The 19,706-nt window shown below is 38.8% G+C and overlaps 3 protein-coding genes across 7 annotated transcripts; 1 reads left to right on the top strand and 2 right to left on the bottom strand.

Annotated features, from left to right (window-relative positions):
* Positions 1-289: 289 nt before the first annotated feature.
* On the top strand, positions 290-3,865 carry TRB2 (Homeodomain-like/winged-helix DNA-binding family protein). Of its 4 annotated transcripts, none has more exons than XM_021949840.2 (8): positions 290-520; positions 661-716; positions 1,158-1,355; positions 1,563-1,777; positions 2,128-2,212; positions 2,512-2,595; positions 2,915-3,257; positions 3,680-3,865. In XM_021949840.2, exons 3-8 carry the CDS (start codon positions 1,206-1,208, stop codon positions 3,706-3,708), a joined length of 906 nt encoding a protein of 301 aa, XP_021805532.1. In that variant the 5' UTR covers positions 290-520; positions 661-716; positions 1,158-1,205; the 3' UTR covers positions 3,709-3,865. The 4 variants fall into 4 exon arrangements, with proteins under 4 accessions (XP_021805532.1, XP_021805530.1, XP_021805531.1 ...); XM_021949838.2 differs by having other exon boundaries at positions 1,151-1,355; XM_021949839.2 differs by having other exon boundaries at positions 1,142-1,355.
* A 232-nt stretch (positions 3,866-4,097) lies between these two features.
* Positions 4,098-10,025, bottom strand: DG1 (Tetratricopeptide repeat (TPR)-like superfamily protein). The gene is given in 10 exon segments (XM_021949836.2): positions 4,098-4,326; positions 4,328-5,050; positions 5,351-5,788; positions 6,661-6,818; positions 6,902-6,995; positions 7,792-7,905; positions 8,003-8,194; positions 8,291-8,372; positions 9,050-9,241; positions 9,348-10,025. Coding segments are annotated over 10 exon segments (2,619 nt in total). The 5' UTR covers positions 9,932-10,025; the 3' UTR covers positions 4,098-4,284.
* A 1,808-nt stretch (positions 10,026-11,833) lies between these two features.
* Positions 11,834-14,858, bottom strand: ARLA1D (ADP-ribosylation factor-like A1D). 2 transcript variants are annotated; one of them, XM_021949843.2, is made up of 7 exons: positions 14,622-14,858; positions 13,584-13,665; positions 13,457-13,489; positions 13,199-13,320; positions 12,401-12,562; positions 12,098-12,263; positions 11,834-11,938 (listed from the first exon to the last, which is right to left on the bottom strand). In XM_021949843.2, the coding sequence occupies exons 1-6, from the start codon at positions 14,657-14,659 to the stop codon at positions 12,146-12,148; spliced, it is 555 nt and encodes a 184-aa protein (XP_021805535.1). In that variant the 5' UTR covers positions 14,660-14,858; the 3' UTR covers positions 11,834-11,938; positions 12,098-12,145. The 2 variants fall into 2 exon arrangements, with proteins under 2 accessions (XP_021805535.1, XP_021805534.1); XM_021949842.2 differs by having other exon boundaries at positions 11,834-12,263.
* Positions 14,859-19,706: the final 4,848 nt, after the last annotated feature.

The raw sequence follows: 19,706 nt of genomic DNA, 5'->3' as shown, positions 1-19,706 counted from the left end.
GTTTGTCACGTCATCAAATAACAGAAACAGAAATGTAACATTACTACTAAAATATATGCTTGTGTATGACATTGCAATGTCTTAAAGATCATATACCAAACCAAATCAACGCATGGTGCAAACTTGGATGGTGTAAAATGTGATTTGATAAAAGAAATAACACCACACACAAAAAATTATAGGGGTGTAAACCTACACACTGTGGAAACCCGGGGGTCTAAACTTAATTTCCAGAAACTGAAGATCCATTGGTATTCCCTTAGCATTTACCATTTGGTGGGTCCCATCCCCGCAGGTCCGTCTGTCCATCTCTCAAAAGGAAAGGCCGAGGCACACAAATCCAATGGAACTTAACAATTTCTTCTTCTAATATTCATTTTCAGACAATATCTACACTTGAAGAACAAACAAAACAATTTATAAACTCCGCAAAATTCCCAATTTTCGAACTTTCGAATAATTCAATCATTCTCGGCTGCCCACATTTCCGGTCAGCTTCTCAGTAATTTTCTCCGATCCGGTACACCTCTGCTACCCATCTCTCTTTTTTATTTTTAGTTTATGTTTATCTGCGACTTGCCATAATTTCAAATTATAAAATTTCACACTCAATTTATTAAAGGAATGATGAGCTTTCGTTTCTGTTATTTTTGGGTGCAGGATTTGCCGATATGCATTGCCAATTCATTTCATGGATTTGATGTGAATTTGCTTAGGTGAGGGACTTGAAATTGAACTTCATTTACAAATTCAGAATTTCATTTGATTTACACAAAAATAAGAAGATACAATTGAGGATAGCTTAATATGATCAAGTTTTAAGCTTGTAATTGAAATTTTGTTGGATACCCAATTGGAAAATGTGTTTCTTTTTTGTGTGAGTACATTGATAGCTTGTGTGAGCATATATAGGCACTCTCTGAGTCAAAATTTGAACTTGAACATGTGGTGCTTTTTCAAGTAATGGAATATAAGTTAGTGAGGAATTCAATTCAAGGTAACCTAAAGCAGGGCTTTTAAATTTTCTTATTTTGTTTTTTGTTTTCTTTTGAGAGAGGTGAGAGAGGTGAGAGAGGGGGGAGGCGAAATTACGGTGAAATGCTATTTTGTTGGTCTCTTAAGCATTTGATCATCTATGAAGTGCTGACAGGGTGCAGAACTTAACTGGGCAGATATCCTTCTGGAAATATTTTGGACTTTGATTGATGGGTGCTCCTAAGCAGAAGTGGACTGCGGAAGAAGAAGCAGCTCTTAAAGCTGGAGTACTTAAACACGGGGCAGGCAAATGGCGCACAATACTCACAGATCCAGAGTTCAATTCTATCTTGCATCTGCGTTCAAATGTTGATCTCAAGGTATCCATTTTCAAAGCTTTAGCTTAGCGGATGTTGTCAAGCTACTATAGAAGAAAATAGGATTGGAGGGTTTATTATTTGATCTGGTTAAGTGCTTCTGTTTGTTGCACCCTAAAACTGTACTTTACAGCTTCACGCTTGATTTGGTTGCCAATATTAGATTTTGTATTTTTGTTTATTCATGTTTGTAGTTGTTTCCTTGGATAGGACAAGTGGAGAAATATAAATGTGACCGCAATATGGGGGTCTAGACAGAAGGCTAAGCTTGCACTTAAAAGGAACCTACCAAATCCCAAACATGATAATAACCCTTTGGCCGTGAGCACTGTGATTCAAAGTCATGAAGAAATTGTTGATGCTAAGCCTCTTGCCATATCTGGTGGAAAATTGCAGACTACTGAATCAAAACAACCAATTGCCAGGTTAGATCACCACTGGTTATATGGATATTGTTGACTTTACTTCTTTCATTCTACGACAATAATTGGATCTGAAAACTCTTGAAGTAATTGGATATCGATTAAATAACTGGTTAGCACTAAGTGAAGTATCGATGTGGTTGTTACATGAGGATGTTCCGCATACTATTTTGTGTGGCAATATTATGATTGTGTTAATTCCCCCTACATTTACAAAAATAGATTCCAATAAGAGTCCGTATCTCGTCCTTAATTTAAAATGGCCAAAAATATTATAGTGATGTCATGCTATCATCTTTTTCTTAACATGGTTATTGACTAGTTCTATTGGAAACTCCTCTGGTTGGTTGTAGGTTGGATCACCTTATATTAGAGGCTATTACAAATTTGAAGGAGCTAGGGGGTTCTGACAGAGCTGCCATTGCTATGTACATAGAGGTATATATATACATTTTGTGAATTCTTCGAGCATAGTTTTGGAAAGCTTTCCTCATATTTGCTGTATTATTTATTATTTTGTTTTCAATCTCAACTTGCTGGGATTTGAAACTCTTTACATATTCCTTTACATCAATAACTTATTTACTTGATCGTTATCAGTCTTTTAAAAAACAATGACAAAATCTCACCCAACTGGACAAATCAATGGAAAACTGGGAGTGTGTGTTGTGTATGTATTTGTTATGTTGCTTTGTTGTCTTTGGAGACATTTTGACGTATCATTTTTAATGTTGTAGGAGCAATATTGGGCGCCTCCAAACCTTAAAAAGCTACTCTCATCAAAATTAAAGCATATGGCAGCCAACGGAAAACTGATTAAGGTAATTAGTCTCTCAAGTTTAGATATCTTTTAGCACATTTACTGTAGTATGTGTGGACTGGACTGAGATCTTATTTATCTAATTGAATGAAAAAACGCCTGCGAGCTTGCAAATTGGTTCATTTCATTATTTGTTAGCTTTTAAATACTGAAGCTCTATTTAATATGACAGAGATATTTAGGTGATAAGACTGACAATTACGGATAATTAGGACTTGAGAATATTGGTATGTGTACTAAGGTACTTAATGGGAGAGAAGTTTATGATAAGGAATATATATCTCAGGAATGGATCTTATTTTTTGGTCTGTGTGTTGAAGGTAAAGCATAGATACAGAATTGCACCGAGTTCAGCTTCTTCTGAAAAAAGAAGAAGCTCTTCAATGTTGCTCTTGGAGGGAAAGCAGAAGGATTCTTCAAGAGCAGATAAGAGCAATGTCAACATTCTTACTAAATCTCAAGTGGATGCAGATCTAAGCAAGATGAGAAGCATGACTGCACAAGAGGCTGCTGCTGCTGCTGCCCAGGCTGTTGCAGAAGCAGAAGCTGCCATTGCAGCAGCTGAAGAAGCAGCAAGGGAGGCAGAGGCGGCAGAAGCTGAAGCAGAAGCAGCACAAGTTTTTGCCAAAGCAGCAATGAAAGCATTGAAATGTAGAAGACTTGGTAAAGTTCTCTTGTCCGATTTCACATCATATGTTGACCTTTAACATACAATGTCAATATACTCCATGAGTTTTTCTTTTAAGATGCTATCCTTGCATCCTGTGAACTTGAATTTTGAGAGAGCTTGGCCAATATTTGGACACATGCCCCTACGTAAAGGTGGTAGTTGCTCTGTGTAACGTCCCCGCCAATGCTTACTGTGCAGATGGATTTTTCTTCTACTATATATTGTGATTTAAGTTCAAAAATTATATTTTTCATGCTAAAATACTTCAAGATTCATAATTTCTCGCTTATATTATCATATAAGGGATTCATGTCAATCTATATGGAGATTTATTTTGGTAAAGCTTCATCTAATGCTCCTATCCATGCCTTTTTATACTTGTAATTCCTATTGACATCTTTGCAAATTTTTGCAGACCTTGACATGAAACTCGCACATGGGTAACTTCTTTTTGAGCAAGAACTGTGCATGGGATAACGATATGCTGGTGCAGCAATGGCTTCATGTGTCAGTTAGTGTAAATAGGTTGTGTTTGTAAATGCGGGACATGAGAGCTCCATCTGTGAATTTCCTTTTTTACATTTCCAGGTATCATTTTGTACGGAGCTTATTAGGTGTCCTGATATTCAGAATTAAACAATGAGGTAAATGAGTAAAAACTGAAGGAAAGAGAGATTTTGCATGCCAAGGTAGGTAAAAGTACGCTTTGCAATTGTCGCTGTTATTTGATTGAAGGGAAAAAGTGCTTGGGCAAATGTACTTCAATTTTCATGGCCATCTCTCTCTCTCTCTCTGCATAACATCAAAATAATACACAAGGAAAAAATAACATCAAGTTTAAGTTGTTGACTTTCTTTGCGACGTATTTTGGTATTTACATTAAGAGGCATCGGCGGCAAACGAGACACAGCAGAACCTTAGTAAATACTTTTCCTATATACACAATGACAAAAAGGGGCTAAATTGGAATATGAGTTGCTTACCCCTCTAAAGGGATCTGGCTGAAAAAAAAACCTCAATTTACTTCGGCCCAAGTTGAAAGAGGAAGACTATCCCTTGCTTATTTCCTTCTTTCCTTCCACACTTTCAGTATTTCGGGTGCTGAGGGCAAATCAGAGTCATGAGAATCATCAACATCTTTATAAATCAGTGCTTCAATTTCCTCATCGATTTCTGTTGAGTATTCACCATCTTCATCAGAAATATAATCTGATGACCTAGACACTGTCCTTGTAACAGCATCAACATCTCTTCTGGTGTTAGCGTGATTAACAGAAAATGCATCCAAAGGAACATTGGTACTCTTATCAAGAGGCTCCCTCCTAGGGTTATGGCTACCATCAATCGATTCTAAAGAATGATTTGGCATAATTCCATTACCATAAATTTCCTCATTATCACCATGCAAGGATGATGTTTCTGTGGCTCCACTGCCGAAAGGGGTGGAACTTGAGAAGCCTCTTGATCTGTAAGACTGACAAAGACGAAGCAATGATCTTGATAAATTTAAGACGGTTGCTTCCGATCCTACATCACTATTGTGTAAAGCATCCAACAGTTTCTCTAAGCCATCCTGAGTGATTCTGTCTCCATTTTTCTCGAAAAGGTCTGTCCACTGTCTTTCGCTGACTTGAAATGGAGCATGAGCCATGGCATTGACCAGGGTTACAGCTCTCTTATAATCATGTTGAGCTGTAGCTTGAAATACCATTTCAAGAAAGATCAATGTATGGGGAATTTCTCCAGCTTCCAAACTCGTGTCAAATGCATGCTCTAGTAGATAAAACTGCATCAAAACAAAATATGAACTATAATAAACTCTGCTGACTCATCCTATAAACATTTGTCTACGTATTTTCTTTTTTGTCCCCCAACAGTTATTATATTTACTAAATACCTTACCAAGTTCTTGGCTTTCATTGGAAACAAGGTAATTTAGCGAAAGGATGAACACTATCACTGGACACTAGCAAAAATATTTAACAGATATACTCTTTTGATCCTAAAGAAAGAAAAGGGTTCCAGTACAATACAATAGGTGGATGTAAGAAGAAGAAATAAAAAAACTATTAGCTATATAGTTTACCTTCCCACATCTGGATGCTTTCACAAGTAGCGATGCATGTTTAGTTTGATCTACTTGATATCCAGATAGAGCCATCTCCTTGTACACATATTCAAAGTATTCCCATTGCAGAGCGCTGGCAGATGCCTTGAGCATTGAGGTATATGTGTACTGATCAGGGGCAACCAAAGTACCACCACCTTCTAGTGAAGAAGCAGACTCAGCTCTAACAGTCTTGATTTCTTCAAACAATTCTTTAGCTTTGAAAAACATATCACTACGTCCAAAGACTTTCAGCATTGTATTTATGGTCCCTATGTTGGGGGCACAATGGTTTTTCATGTGTTTAAATATAGATATGCAACTATCAATATGCCCACCCTCCATGGAAGACGTTATCATGCCTGTGAAAGTGACCTCCAAAGGTTTAGTGTTAGATACATTTTTCATCTTCTCAACCTGCAGGCAGATAGGTCCACCATAAGTACAAATTCCAAAACAGCTAGATAGGTCACGACCTAACATAAAAGAAACTATTTGACCCAAAAATATGGAAACGTCAGTGGCCTAACCTTTGACAATTATCACAACATCCATTACTATCCAAGTTCAGGACAAGAAACAAGTAAATCAAAAGAAACAAAAATACTGAATTCTGTTTTGGACAACTGCAAATTCATGAATAACCTTCAAATAATACAAGTTATCTAATGCCATTTCTTTATGCCAATATCTAGCTCAATAAAGTTTGAACGCCTCACTCCACAAATGAAAACTTGTTAACAAGGTAGACATTGCTTATGATGTAGAACGACATATTTCTAATTAAGCACCAAAAACCTCTCTTTGTAACTCACAAAATGATCACTATTATAAACATACGTCCTTTAATAAGAAAATTAGAAAAAATTGGTTACAGGGGCAAGTCCACTTAAGAATATTCAAATTAGGTACACAGGAATAACAAATAAGTCTGACGGGTAGGTTTCCTAGGCAGCTCCTTAACTTAAAATACTAAATGCAACAAAGTCAGCTTAAAGAATGGCCATCAACTATATTCATGACAACTATGTTATAAATTGATTGTCCATGCTTTAATTCTTGATTCTCTGGAGAGCATTGATAGTTGATACAAACATGTATGAGTTGATACAAGCATTGATAGTTGCAATAAATCAACCATATGGCAGGAAGTGAAAAGAAAACAGGACAGGAATGATGCAAGTAACCGAAGACTCTTTACAGATTGAATCAGACATGGTTAGTATACCACACCTAAACAAATCAAGCCAGTCACAGTAGATCCAAACTCCATAGACAAAGACACTTACCTCTACCAGAGCATCCTGCCACCTACCATTGTTGCAAAGGCAGCAAGCTAACTCATAATATACACTGCCTGTTCCAACCACTCCCCTTTGTTCCATATCTCTAATTGCTTCCACAGCTTCGTTGACTTTTCCTTCACACCAAAAAGCTCTGACAAGAACTGGGAAATAGCGTACCGTTATGTAAGAGGGACCAAAAATCATACATCCATCTCAATATGAGATGATATACTAACATAATTACCTTTGTAGTTAAGAGCTTTTGGAGCTTCACCGCTGTTTTTCATTTTCCTGAAGAGCTCGTGCACAAGGTCATACTTTCCAGATTGCAGCATTACCTTCAACAACAAGCACCTAATGTTAGAGTCGAATACAAATATCATTTGAGGACACAAAGATACATGTGTGGCAATATTAGAAAGAAAAAAAAATAGATTAATTATTTTTCAGAAGAAAAAGGATAAGATGAGAATTGAGATTTGAAAAATATCCGTTCAAAGGTGGGTAGCACTAATAAGACCAAAGATCCAGAAAGCAATCTGGAGATGATTTAGTTATGTGCATCGAAGACTCAAGGATGGTCCAATAGAGAAGACTGCAATGGTAGCAAGGGTATGATAACTAGAGAAGTAATGCATGACTTTGGACAGATCCTAGTGGCAGAGGAAACTAAGCTTCTTGAAGTAGGATTCATATAGCTGACCCTAGTTATTTTTGGGATAAAGTTCAGGTTGAGGATCCCAAGTTCCTCATAGCATGTAATTCCAAAGGCACAACGGAATCTTAATTTTAAATTAAGATGATACATCAGTATATAGTTCTTTCACAATTACTTATTTTAGTTTACACCATATATAACACTTTTAGATTGCATTTGGATGTGTGAATTCAAAACAAGGATCTGGATTTGACCACTTAGTTTAAGGTTTAGCGTAATACATATATTTTACTAGCAGTATAACTGATAGGTAATACAAGTATTTTAAATACAAGACTGAAATTTTAATGTTTAATATACTTTCATGGTTTGAACCTCTGAATCATATTGTATTTATATATTCACGAAAGTCATAACAACAAAGACCTATGTTTGAACTATTATGTGTTGAGACATGTTGCAATCCAGGTTATTACCTCCATAGCAAGTCCATAGGTTGCTCCATTAGGTTTCAGACCACTCTTTCTCAACTGGTTAAACACCCAGGATACACCCTTCCACTGATGGGACTGAGCACAAGCATTCAGTAGCTGGCAACCAATTTGAAAGAGAAATAGAATTGCATCAACGTGCGGATTAAAGTATAACAAGGAATGACAATTGAAATACACAAAAATACTCTCTTACAGCATTATACACAATGACATCGGGTTCAACGACAGGGTCCCAGTTCTTGGGGAACATATTTTTATTGCTTCTGAAAGGTTTCTGTCTCATGCTTTCAATAATTTTCAACAATTCCTTCAGAAGACCAGTTTGACCAAGTGTAACCGTAATGCTATGGTAGGCAGCAGCATCAGGATATATGTGGAAATCTCCCTGAATGAAATGCATGTAAGAATTTATCCAACAAAAATTGTATAAACTATCAAGGAGGATTTGAAAATATAAGGTTACAAAAGAACAAGACATCACAAGCATCAGATTGAAAATGTGAAGAGCTTCCTGGGGCCTTCGTGCCTTCCCAAGAATTGCCAAAAGTTTTGTGTAAACAAACCTACAACATGCATCAATTTGTCAACAAGATGAAAAAGAGTAGTTTCAATAGGTCTGTCTAGAATTGTAACTGAGTCAATAGCATTATATCGAGTCACACACCAATATGCACATTAATAAAAAACAAAGTTTTTAAAAAAGTCTGTAGAAAACAGATTATGGAAGCTTTGTTGGTATAGTTCATGGGCCAATAGTTGTTGCCTATATCAAAAGCACTACATTATTGCATCTCATCCTATCCAATATATAATTATAGAATCATCAAAGTTCTACCAAACCATGAAAAACCCACTTGAGTGTACTCTAATCTTACGTTGAGTTTGTGTCTGAATAAAAAACAATGAAGTTTATTGTTTGCGTGAGTGGATTGGATAACAGGTGAAATCCCACTGCCAAACCTTATTCAGTAGCAGCTTTGCTTCTCAATGTGGCTCAGGGCCAAGAGAAGTATTTGCTTTGGAATCAAAGAAATGACAGAAACAAGGGCAAAAAAAACTTTGAGATGTTGAATGACATCATTGGCAAGTATGATAATCAAGTTTCTTTCCACTATTCATTTTTTAGAAATTCCAAGACCCTTTAGTAGTCCAATTTGGGTGACATTTGCCAAACTCCCAAATGGAAACATTTAAATAGTGCTTGAAACATATAACCAAGGTTTTCACCACATAAAAATACCTGCTTTTGCAATGTTTATTGCCCTTATCATTGTATGCCCATTCCACAACAGCCATCGCATGTTTCCAACATCCATTAGCACCGAGCCCTCCAAGAATCTTAAGCATCTGACCCTCAGTGAACTGCAACCCTGATTGTTTCATCATTTTTGAAAGCTTCCAGTCCTTCATGGAAAACTCTGTAGCACTAAGTCTGCACCACAAAACCACCGCCACACACACAACCAACCAAAAAAAAAACCCAATTTAACAAAAGCCCAGATTGTACAGCCTTCTAAAACCAAAATCCCAATACAAACCTGTCAACCAGAAACTGAATCACCTCGCCCTCGCCGCGTCTCCTCCGCTTAGCCGGGTCCCAGACCCTATTTTCACCATCCAACCAGTCTTCTTTCAGCTCAATATCATCATCCAAGACCCATTTCAAGTCCTCAAGCTTCCGAGCCTCGAACATTTCCCTCAATGCTTTCAGCTCCTCCTTCTTCAGCTTCTCTCCACCATACTCTGCACTCGTACTCGCAAGCTCTCGGAACCCAATTCTCTCAATCCCCTCCCATGGCCGCCCAACCATGGATTCACCGTCACCAGTCTTCGCTTTGACCGCTTTGGTGAAGTCCCTGTACTCGCGCTTGAGAGTATGGAAATGGGTTTCGTCCGCCAAGGCTTGTTTTTGGGACTGAGAGAGAGGTGGAGAGGACGGGTCGGCCTTTGCGAGGCGATTGAGCTTGCGGTTATGCTTTTGAATTTCTTTCTTGCGGATGGTGTGGACTATCTTGGGAGTTGGGTAGACGCCTCCATTGTTGAGCCTGCGTTTGATTTTATCAGTGTCTGGTTCGAATTTGGTATGAGGGAGTTGAGGGAGGGATCCTTGCAGAGCTTCCATGGCTGAAGTTGTGACTCTATGAAAGTGTAGCGAGTTGTGAGCGTTTAGGCGCTAAGGTTTTTGTGAGCGGTTTGGACAGCACCGATGCTTTTTGACCGTTTATACAACATGGCGCCAACTTGGCTTACATGTCAGCAAACAAATGAGTCCACCATGCCACATCACCAGGCTCAGACGGATTCTTCAACGGAGTTGACTGACGTGGCTTAAACGGAGAGTTTTTCAATACCTAAATTGAAATTCGAATCATAATTCGAGGAGCAAAACAATAACTAAGCCATAAGAACTTGTAGCAGAAATGATCCACATTGGGCTCGTTTGGTACACAGGATTGGCTTGGACTGGCTTGGACTAAATTTAGTACCATGTTTGTTTTATCTAATCCTAGTCTTAGATGGGATTGCTAATACCGGGCCCACCAAAAACACCTCCTTAGGAGGGGACTACTAATCCCATGTGGAAAGGGAGGATTAGCTAGTCCTAATGATGACCAATGTATAAAATGCATATATTATATTGTAAAATTAATAACATATATTATTATTATTAAACTTACTTACACATATACTATAATGTACATATATACATGTATATACACATAAATATATCATATATGTATATATGTATATATATACATACACATATATACATATATAATATATATAATATACATATACATATATACATGTATATTATTATTATAATATACCCATATACACATATACATATTAATATTATAATAATAGCATACGTGTATATATGTAATATATATTATAATATAATATACATATATTATATATATAATATAGCATACGTGTATATATATATATATAATATACATATATATATATGTATATTATATATATATATATACATGTATATACATGTATATATATACATGTATATGTATATTATATACATATACATGTATATATGTATATTACAATATATATAATATATTATAAAATACATATATATATATATATATATATTATAAAATACATATATATATTATAAAATACATATATATATATATATGTATGTATTATACCCATGTATATATTATAATATACATATATACACCTATATACACATATATTATATATGTATAATGTATGTATATATATATATATATATATATATATATATATATATACATATGTTTATATTATTTATAATATACATATATACATGTATATACACATACATGTCACATATATTATAAAATACATATGTACACATACATAATATATGTATTTATACATATATACATATACATAGATAGTTTTGAAATAAAAAATAAAAAATCTAGTCCTAGTCCAAGCGTACACCAAACGCAGGATAAGTGTTATCCAACTTAGACCAAGCCAAGCCAAGCCAAGCCAAGCCAAGACAGTCCCGTGTACCAAACGAGCCCAGTTTATGGTCGTACACTACATATTTTTTTTATTTTTTATTTTTCTAGCTAAGCGATATTCTAAACTATTTTAATGTAGGAGAGAATCAAATTTGAATCCATGGCCAACTAACCTAACCCACGTTTACTACTACATAATATATTGTGTTTCTCTACTTAATTTTATATTAAACGTTCGATTTGTTCACCTATTTGACTTAGTGCCATTGTGCCATATAAACATAAGATACTTTTTTGGAGGGTAAATAAGCCCACAGATAAAAACAGGAGCAATTCAGTTTTAATTTTTCAGTCCTACTCACGGAAATAGCTTTTGTATTGTTTTATTAATATACATCATTTGTAGCTGGTTTTCCCATGTATCTCCAAACCATTCAAGCAGCCATAGACCGTAGAATACAAATTACAATAAAACTCTGGCAATTTCAATAAAAAATAAAATCCTCTTATCGATGCACATGGTGCGGTTTAACTTTCAACACGCATAAACGAAAATGCTAGTCTCAAACTTCCATGAATTCCAATATGTGAATGGAGGCAGATGCCTGGGGGAGGAGGGGAGACTAAGAGCACCAAAACAACCCCAGAGTCTGCAATTAGAAATGATACAGTAAAATATAGAGTACAACAACAAAAATAATCAGTAAACAAGTTAGACAAGTTGAAGCCCACCAACAACAACCAATCCATACATGAATCCTTTATAAAAATAATTATATCACACACAGATCAAAGGCAGAGAAGCAAACCCTCTAAGCTTTCAGACCAAAAAAAGAAGAAGAAGAAGAAAAACCCTCTCAGCTTTTTGATTTGGAATGCTTTACAAGCCAATCGATAACTGAGTCAATGTTGGTTGAGTTCTTGCATGAGATCATGAAGCAGCAAACTTCTCTATCAGTAATTGACTTCAGTCCCCTGCACAGCACAATTCCATTATCAGTACCAAAACAACATGTCTTCTTTTCCTTTTTGATCGGGAGGTATACGAAAATACATGCCGCAAACAAGTTTAGTGAAAAAGGTTTCAATAACAAAAGCATTATGTGCCTTACATTTCATCAGTCAAAGCCTGTTTACTCAGAGCCCCCGGCTTGTCAATCTTGTTGCCCAGGACCAGCAACGGGATCCCGCTTAGTGAGCTTTTGCTCAGCAAATCATGAAGTTCACTTTTTGAGACGCTCAAGTTATCAGGATCCGCTGCATCAACAACATAACTGCAGCAAACAAGAGGTTGGAAAACTTTTAGTCTTCATAATACAAGGATTATTTCAACTGAATCATTAGTCAATGTATTGTTTTGAGTCTTTTGACACTTGAACTATCGACACACATGAGGCCATTAACCAGAACTTTAGACTATCAGCTAAAGCTTTTGACAAACACAAGAAAAGATTAAACAGTATAACAGCAGTTACAAGCAAGCAACCAACGCAGGAGAGGCAATATTTAAGCATGAGAAAGGAGGCGAAGGGGAAGGAGGGAAGAACGGCAGCAGCAACAAAGACAGCAACCCATTGAAACTCATAACTAGTGACAATATAGTTTAAGCCCACAATTCCCAACAGATATTCGTGACTTCCTTATCATCGTATCACTGCTCATGCTTGACATTATTGAATGAGACATCTAGCGTACTAAACAAGCAATCCGAACTGGTAACACAAAAGAGAACATCAGCTTATAAGAAAATGAAGGTTCGGGGACAAGGTATGCAATTTTAACACAAACATGAAAAAGGCCATCCCATCATCAATCTTTTGATTTGGAAATTTTTTCCACAAATAAAGTTTATGCTCATTTAGAGAGTTCTCCAAAAGTAAAGTCAATTGAGATGGGAAATTGGTTCATACACTATAGCCGAAACGGCACGACAGTATCGCTCCCACATGCTACGGAACCTGGGTTGACCTCCGAGATCCCACAACTTTATCGTAACATTCCCTTTGGTTACCTTCTTCATATTGAATCCTACCTGAAAATTGAATTGCATGACCACACTGTCATTAATTAATTCAATTAATCATAGAATCTCTTCATAAGTGGTACAAGCATTTGGTGAAAGAACATTGGTTAATTGCAATTACAACTCTTTCGAAAACATTACTCACCGTAGGAATCATGTCTTCGCTGTATCCGCCCGTCTAAGAAAAAAAATCCATTTCAACACATCAGCCCAAACAAGTAGACAACTAGGAAAGAAACATTAATCCAAAGTAATTGTGCTTATTTACTTACTGCAACAACATTTACAAGAGAAGTCTTTCCAGCATTCTGAAGTCCTATCAAAGATAGCTCCATTTCCTGCTTGAAAAAGAGGCTGTAATCACATGCAATAACGTAAGTGTAGGCAGTGTGAATCACTGATACATTGAGGTAAGACAAACAAATTTAAATATAGAACACACAATGTTTCCAGAAATTTATACATAATCGCACAAAAGGGTATTTATATGGAGAGAGAGAGTTTTATACTTATCAAGCATTTGGTAGGTATATAGTGATATTATTCAACGCACATGATATTGCTAAATCCAAAAAAGCTCTAATTTCTATCATTCTGCAACATCAGAAATCCAACTGTCTTTTCCCTATACCAATCCTTTAGCAGCTAAATTCAAGCATCTGTCTCAAATTCTGGAAACTATAATTGCCTCAATGCCAAAAAGCAGCATAAAGCACATTAACATCCTCTACAATAACCATCACGATGCTTCAAGCATATTTCTACAAAACTTGGTACCTATTTCAGCTCTGTAATTCAAACCAAGGCAAAAATATATATATACACAAATAAACAGCAATCATTCCTAGGCTCCAAGCCAAAAGACACAATCCAGAATATACAGTATCAAAAGGGAAAATTTTGAGCAGAAATAGCAAAAGGGAAGCAAACCCACAAGTAAAAACTTTTCAAATATCCGTTTGGTTATCAAAAGACATTGACAGAATTCCCGCCGGGGGGGGGGGGTGTTGGTGGTGGGGGGAACAAAAGGCTTGGTAAAAACTAAAAAAGAGCAAAAGGAGCCAATTTTCAGCTTCTTTCTTTTGGGTTTCCTTTCCCATCATCTCTTTACAAAAACCAAAGCCAATAAGAATTCAAGCCAAATAAATTAACATATTGAAATCAAAGTTTCATTCAAAATTGCTACTTTTAAACCCAAGCACAAGGATAAGCTAGAGCAAAGTCCAAATTCCCGAGACAAATGTATGAAAACTGGATCACATAACAACCCAAAAAGATTGAAAATTGAAGAAAGAGAGGGAGGAGCTAACCTACGGAGCCAGTTGAGAAAAGCTTCCCACAAACCCATTAACGATGAATCTTTGAATTCGCCCAGAGAGATAATAGACTGAGAGAGAGAGAGAGAGAGAGATCTATAAACACACACACTCAGCCTTTATATTATTGGGAAGCTTTCCCTCCCTGGTTTGGTTTTCCTTCCTTTCTACCAATCCCACTTTTTCATAAATACAAATTATATGATTGCTCTGTCCCCTCTGTCTTTGTTTTCTATCCGAATTCCAAATTTAATTCTACCCGGTACCCCAATGAATGAATCTGTGAGAATTTGCTTGTCTAGTGTACAGTGAGATCTTGGCCGTCTAGATATGAAGTGGGACCCGATTGTACGGACGGACGAGATTGATTTAAGACTGGCCAATCGGTGGCCGTACGTGCCGGTTACGAGGACCAATCAGATGAAGATTCCACGAAGGGTTTTACTAACCGTGCTGTCGGTAGTTGCGAGTGAATAATACGGACCAATGGGAAGGTGGCTTGGTTTGACGTGGCGAAATATTAGTGGATGTAAAGCCGGTTGTTCAGCATATAACTGTTGTTATATATATATGCGCGGGCCGATGTCGAGGAAGTTTCGAGTGGCAGAGAGAGGCAAATAGGCCACCCGGTTCAGTTGTCTTGTATGTGTTGGGTTTTGGGACTATACTTACGGCTCAAAGCACAGCAGGTACTGAGAGCCCATTGTTTTGGGATTCATCATCCAGGCCATATAGTTGCTGTCGATGTTATTTTCCTTTTAATACAGCTGCCAATTTTTCTTCTTCTTCTTTTTTTCTTCTCATTTTTGTTTGCAATTGAAAACTTCATCAATAAAAGGCTTATTTACTGTAGGACCCCCTGAAACTTCGGTCAAATCTCACTTAATCATCATAAAGTTAAAATGACCCACTTAACCCCATTGACCGTGGGTTTGTGTTCCACTTTCTCCATACCGTTAACGCCATCCAAAACTATGTCAAATATGATGACGTGGCATGGGCTTTTTGGTAATTTCATCCATATGTTCCCTTTTAAAATAATTTAAAGAAAATTTTATAAGAGGTTAAATTAAAATAAAAATTAACACCACCACCACCCCATTAGCAAACCCAACCGCACTAGCCCACCCCAAATTCAAGCCCTATCACCATCGCAATCTAATCTCAACCATCGACGCCCAACTTCAAGAACAAGCAAGAATCAAGGGGCATATAATCCAAATATGCCGCCCCTCAATCTCTCTCTTTTTAACTTTTCTTCACAACCTCTCAATCTCCTCTTTTGGACTATGGTGAGGGGCCTACGTTGTTGAGTTGTGGGGATGGGTCACCTGTGATGGGAAAAAGAGATGAAGAGGAAGGGATGGTGCTGCCCCATCTCTCCTATTTCGCTCCCACTTCTCCCTTAATTGACATGCTAATCTCCTAAAAGGAGATAGCATAGATATGAGGTTTTTTGCTTTTGGGTTCTGGGTATTCATGGGTTTTGATCCATTTGTTGTGTGGCGAATTGGTTGTGTATTGGGGTATGCTGTGAATGATTGGGCGGGTTGATGGTGGGGATGAAGTTCAACTTCAAGGTGATGTGGGCAGCTTGGGAAAGATTGGGGGAGATGGTGGCTGTAGGGAAGAAGGTCGGGGCTATGATGCCATTTTTTTTCCTTACTAATACTTTAATTTTTAAAATTTTTGTTTCTTTTTTCTTTTGGATTTTTGAATTTTTATTGTTGTGGCATTTACCATAATGACCCTGCAACGTCAGCTTTTTTGATGGTTTTTTGGATGGCGTTAACGGTGGGGGGAAAGTGGAACACAAAACCATGGTTAAGAGGGTTAAGTGGGTCATTTTAACTTTGGGGGGTTAAGTGAGATTTGACCGCAGTTTCAGGGGGTGCTACAGTAAATAAGCCTTAAGAAAATAGATCTCAAATCATCACATAAAAAGGAGACAATAGAACAAATATATAATGAGTAAGTTAGAATGTTGTTTTAATAACAAGGGTCGAGGATTCAAATTTATAACTTTTCCAATATTTAAAAGAGAAGTAACATTAAATTAGAAATTGGTTGATGATAGATAAGATTGACAAAAACTGAATTTTGTTCAAGCAGAGGCCCACCACAAAAGTAGGGAAACAATGGCTCAATAAAACAAGCCAAACTGCTAATTCAAAGAGATAAGAGCATGTTTGATTCACATAATGAATTTTTTGGAGATAAAACTCTCATATCTAATTCAAAGAGATAAGAATGGAAGATTTTCATTTTCATGTCTGGAATGCCGGAAAATAGGATTCTCATTCCCATATTTAGTTTGCACAATGTAGGAATTAAAATTTGTTTGTACCATATCTGACCCTCCACTCGTACAACGACACGTGGATCTCATAAACTCGCCCAAGCACCCAAGGCCTCGGACAATCGGCATATGCTACTGATGATATTGTCTCAAAGCAGCAAAAGATCATTACAAGCCGGACACAACCTACAATCGGTATCCCCTACCGATTCTGCAGAATCAACCTCGAAGCACCCGCCTGAAATATCTAAGGACTCGTGTCAACCTCATAGGGCCCTCCCACGAGTCCCACATCGAAAATGAGCACTAAGAGCATACTAAATGCCCTCTATAAATATGCCCCTCCCACTACAATACAGGGGTAAGACTTTTCAGCTTGACTTTTATACTTCTATATGGTCAACAGCAAGAGCTCTTAAAACAACAAACTTACTTCAGCATCGGAGGGTCTTAGGCTAGTTCCACACCGGTTCCATAGACCTTACGAGTCTCGACTTCTTTCTATTCAGGATCAGCATCCAAGGACAGGAAGAATCGGCATCCAATATTCAATCGATCTCTTGATCGTCCATCCCATTTGTAAGTTGCACTCATCTCTATCTATTCAAGATTTAGCGCCAACAGATTGGCGCCGTCTGTGGGAATCGCTTATCGATCAACCCATATCTCAAAACAAAGAACTCTGAGACCAAAAAATGAATCCATCTTCGGCCCTCCCTACCGATGGCCCCATCCTCGGCCTCGTTGGCGAGCCAAATCCAACTCCCTTGCTTCAGACACCTGCTCGACCGACCACCCTGGAGGCTCGCATGGAGACCCTACAGCAGGATATGGCAAGAATGCAGGAGCACAACAATGTTCTCGCCTCCAAACTGGATGACACCCAGAGGCAACTGCATCAACAACAAACACTCTCCGCCCAGTTGCAGAACGACCGGGAACCAACCACACAGCTTCGGCAGGAGAAATCGTTTAAAAGCGTACGGAAGCCCACTTTCCAGGATAGAGGGAAGCAGCAGGCCGCGAACGGACCAACTATCTCCCGAAGACTGTTCGTGCCCACTCCGAAGGAACGCCATCCCGAATATCGCGTTTATTCTGATTGCCGCGAGAGGATCAACGATCGGCGCAGGGAACGGCAGTCATCGCCCATCCAGGTCCGGGCGAAGCTAGACGATCCACGCCTGGAGGTACTTGGACCAAAATCCCCCTTACGCCAGAGGTACGGTGCGATCGGCCTGGAAGAGACGGACGAATCAGATTATGTTCCAACATCCCCAGGAACCACAATCTCATCAGCAGGGCCCTCTGCATGACGCCACAGCCACTGATCAAACCAAGACAACGATCGGCGAAAAGGAAATTACGAGAGAAGCCCCAGCCGAACGGCAGACCAAGGAAGGCGAGGTCACAATACTGACCAACGCACAGGGAACCGAGCGGTCGAACCCTTTGGTGACGATCTTCCATCTACCGATCCGACTATTCGTCTCCTCCTACAGAAGATGACTCGCATCGAGAAGGAGCAAGACCAGGCTCGGACACCAACATGGGGAACGGTACAGCCAGGGCCGTTCACCAATCGAATCCGGACATTCAGACACGAGAAGGAGGTCCAAGCACTCCGCATATCGTTCTATTCGGGGGTCGAAGATCCCGTTACCCACATTCATACCTTCCAATCAGCTCTGGGTTGCAAAGGACTGACGGACGAAGGCCAATGTTTGCTATTCCCCTCCACCCTGACCGGAGCCACTCTGAATTGGTTCTATCGGATGGAGCCAGACACGGTCGACAATTTCAATCAGTTGAAGCAAACCTTCCTCAACCATTTTATGATTCAGACCGATCGCCTATATTCCGCCGATGATCTATATACCGTTCGGCAGCAAGACGATGAGCCGTTGAGGGAATATGCGGCTAGGTTCAGCCATGAGTACTCCAGATGTCCGGAAACTGACGACAGGGCGGCCTTCGGTCGTCTCAGTTTCGTTATTTGGTCCACAGCAGCAACTGGACCACCTACTCCGAATTAATGAAACAGGCGGCTATCCACGCCAAGGCTGAGCATTTCAACTCAAAGGGATCGGCTTCGACCCCAATAAACAAAACGGCGTTGACCGATCAGCCTCCAACGCAGAACTACGACCGATTTCCGATCGACCGATCGGCAAACCAGGCCCCCTACCGAACGGCACCCCCTGTCCCTGCTTTTTCCACTCAGCGAAACAAGCGGAAGGACAACTTCCGGGAACGGCAGGACAACAACAAGAAGGGCAACCACAAGGGGAATCGGCCAGACGAAATCTTCACTTTGCTCAACACCACCTATGAGCAAGTTCTCCTGACCGAAGGGGATATGATACCGAAGCCGAACAATCGGAAACTCCCTCGCCAGAGCGAAAAAGACACCGGTGTCTTCTGCCGGTACCACCAATACAACGGCCATGATACGGAATCATGCATCGCGCTGCGCAAAATCGTTGAACGCCTCATCAATGACGGAAAGCTGGATCAGTATTTAAACACCAAGCCAGCAACGGATAACTCATTGAATCGGCAGATCAATATGATCAGTGGAGGGGCGCCTATTGCCGAAGCCAGCAACCGATCCGTTAAAAACTACGTTCGTGCCGTACGGCATCCACAGATCCTCAGCGTGGCGGGAGGACGCAATGACAAAATTCAACGAAACGGTTGGGAACCTATCACCTTTTCTGAAGAAGAAGAGCGAGGCATCATCTTCCCCCACTCTGATCCTATGATCATACAGGCTGATA

The sequence above is a fragment of the Prunus avium genome, chromosome 6, assembly GCF_965620075.1.
Source record: "Prunus avium chromosome 6, drPruAviu1.hap1.1, whole genome shotgun sequence".
Taxonomy (NCBI): Eukaryota; Viridiplantae; Streptophyta; class Magnoliopsida; order Rosales; family Rosaceae; genus Prunus; species Prunus avium.
The sequence above is the reverse complement of the archived record's forward strand: the minus strand, read 5'-3'. Positions and strand labels throughout refer to the sequence as shown.

Excerpts from the sequence above, each read along its gene's own strand:
- TRB2 (XM_021949840.2), top strand. The coding sequence starts at position 1,206 with ATGGGTGCTCCTAAGCAGAAGTGGACTGCGGAAGAAGAAGCAGCTCTT. Across the intron at positions 2,213-2,511 it reads CCATTGCTATGTACATAGAG|GAGCAATATTGGGCGCCTCC; the intron begins GTATATATATAC and ends TTAATGTTGTAG. Across the intron at positions 2,596-2,914 it reads CCAACGGAAAACTGATTAAG|GTAAAGCATAGATACAGAAT; the intron begins GTAATTAGTCTC and ends TGTGTGTTGAAG.
- ARLA1D (XM_021949842.2), bottom strand. The coding sequence starts at position 14,659 with ATGGGTTTGTGGGAAGCTTTTCTCAACTGGCTCCGTAG. Across the intron at positions 12,563-13,198 it reads CGTGCCGTTTCGGCTATAGT|TTATGTTGTTGATGCAGCGG; the intron begins GTATGAACCAAT and ends TGTTTGCTGCAG. Across the intron at positions 12,264-12,400 it reads CAGGCTTTGACTGATGAAAT|GGGACTGAAGTCAATTACTG; the intron begins GTAAGGCACATA and ends TGTGCTGTGCAG.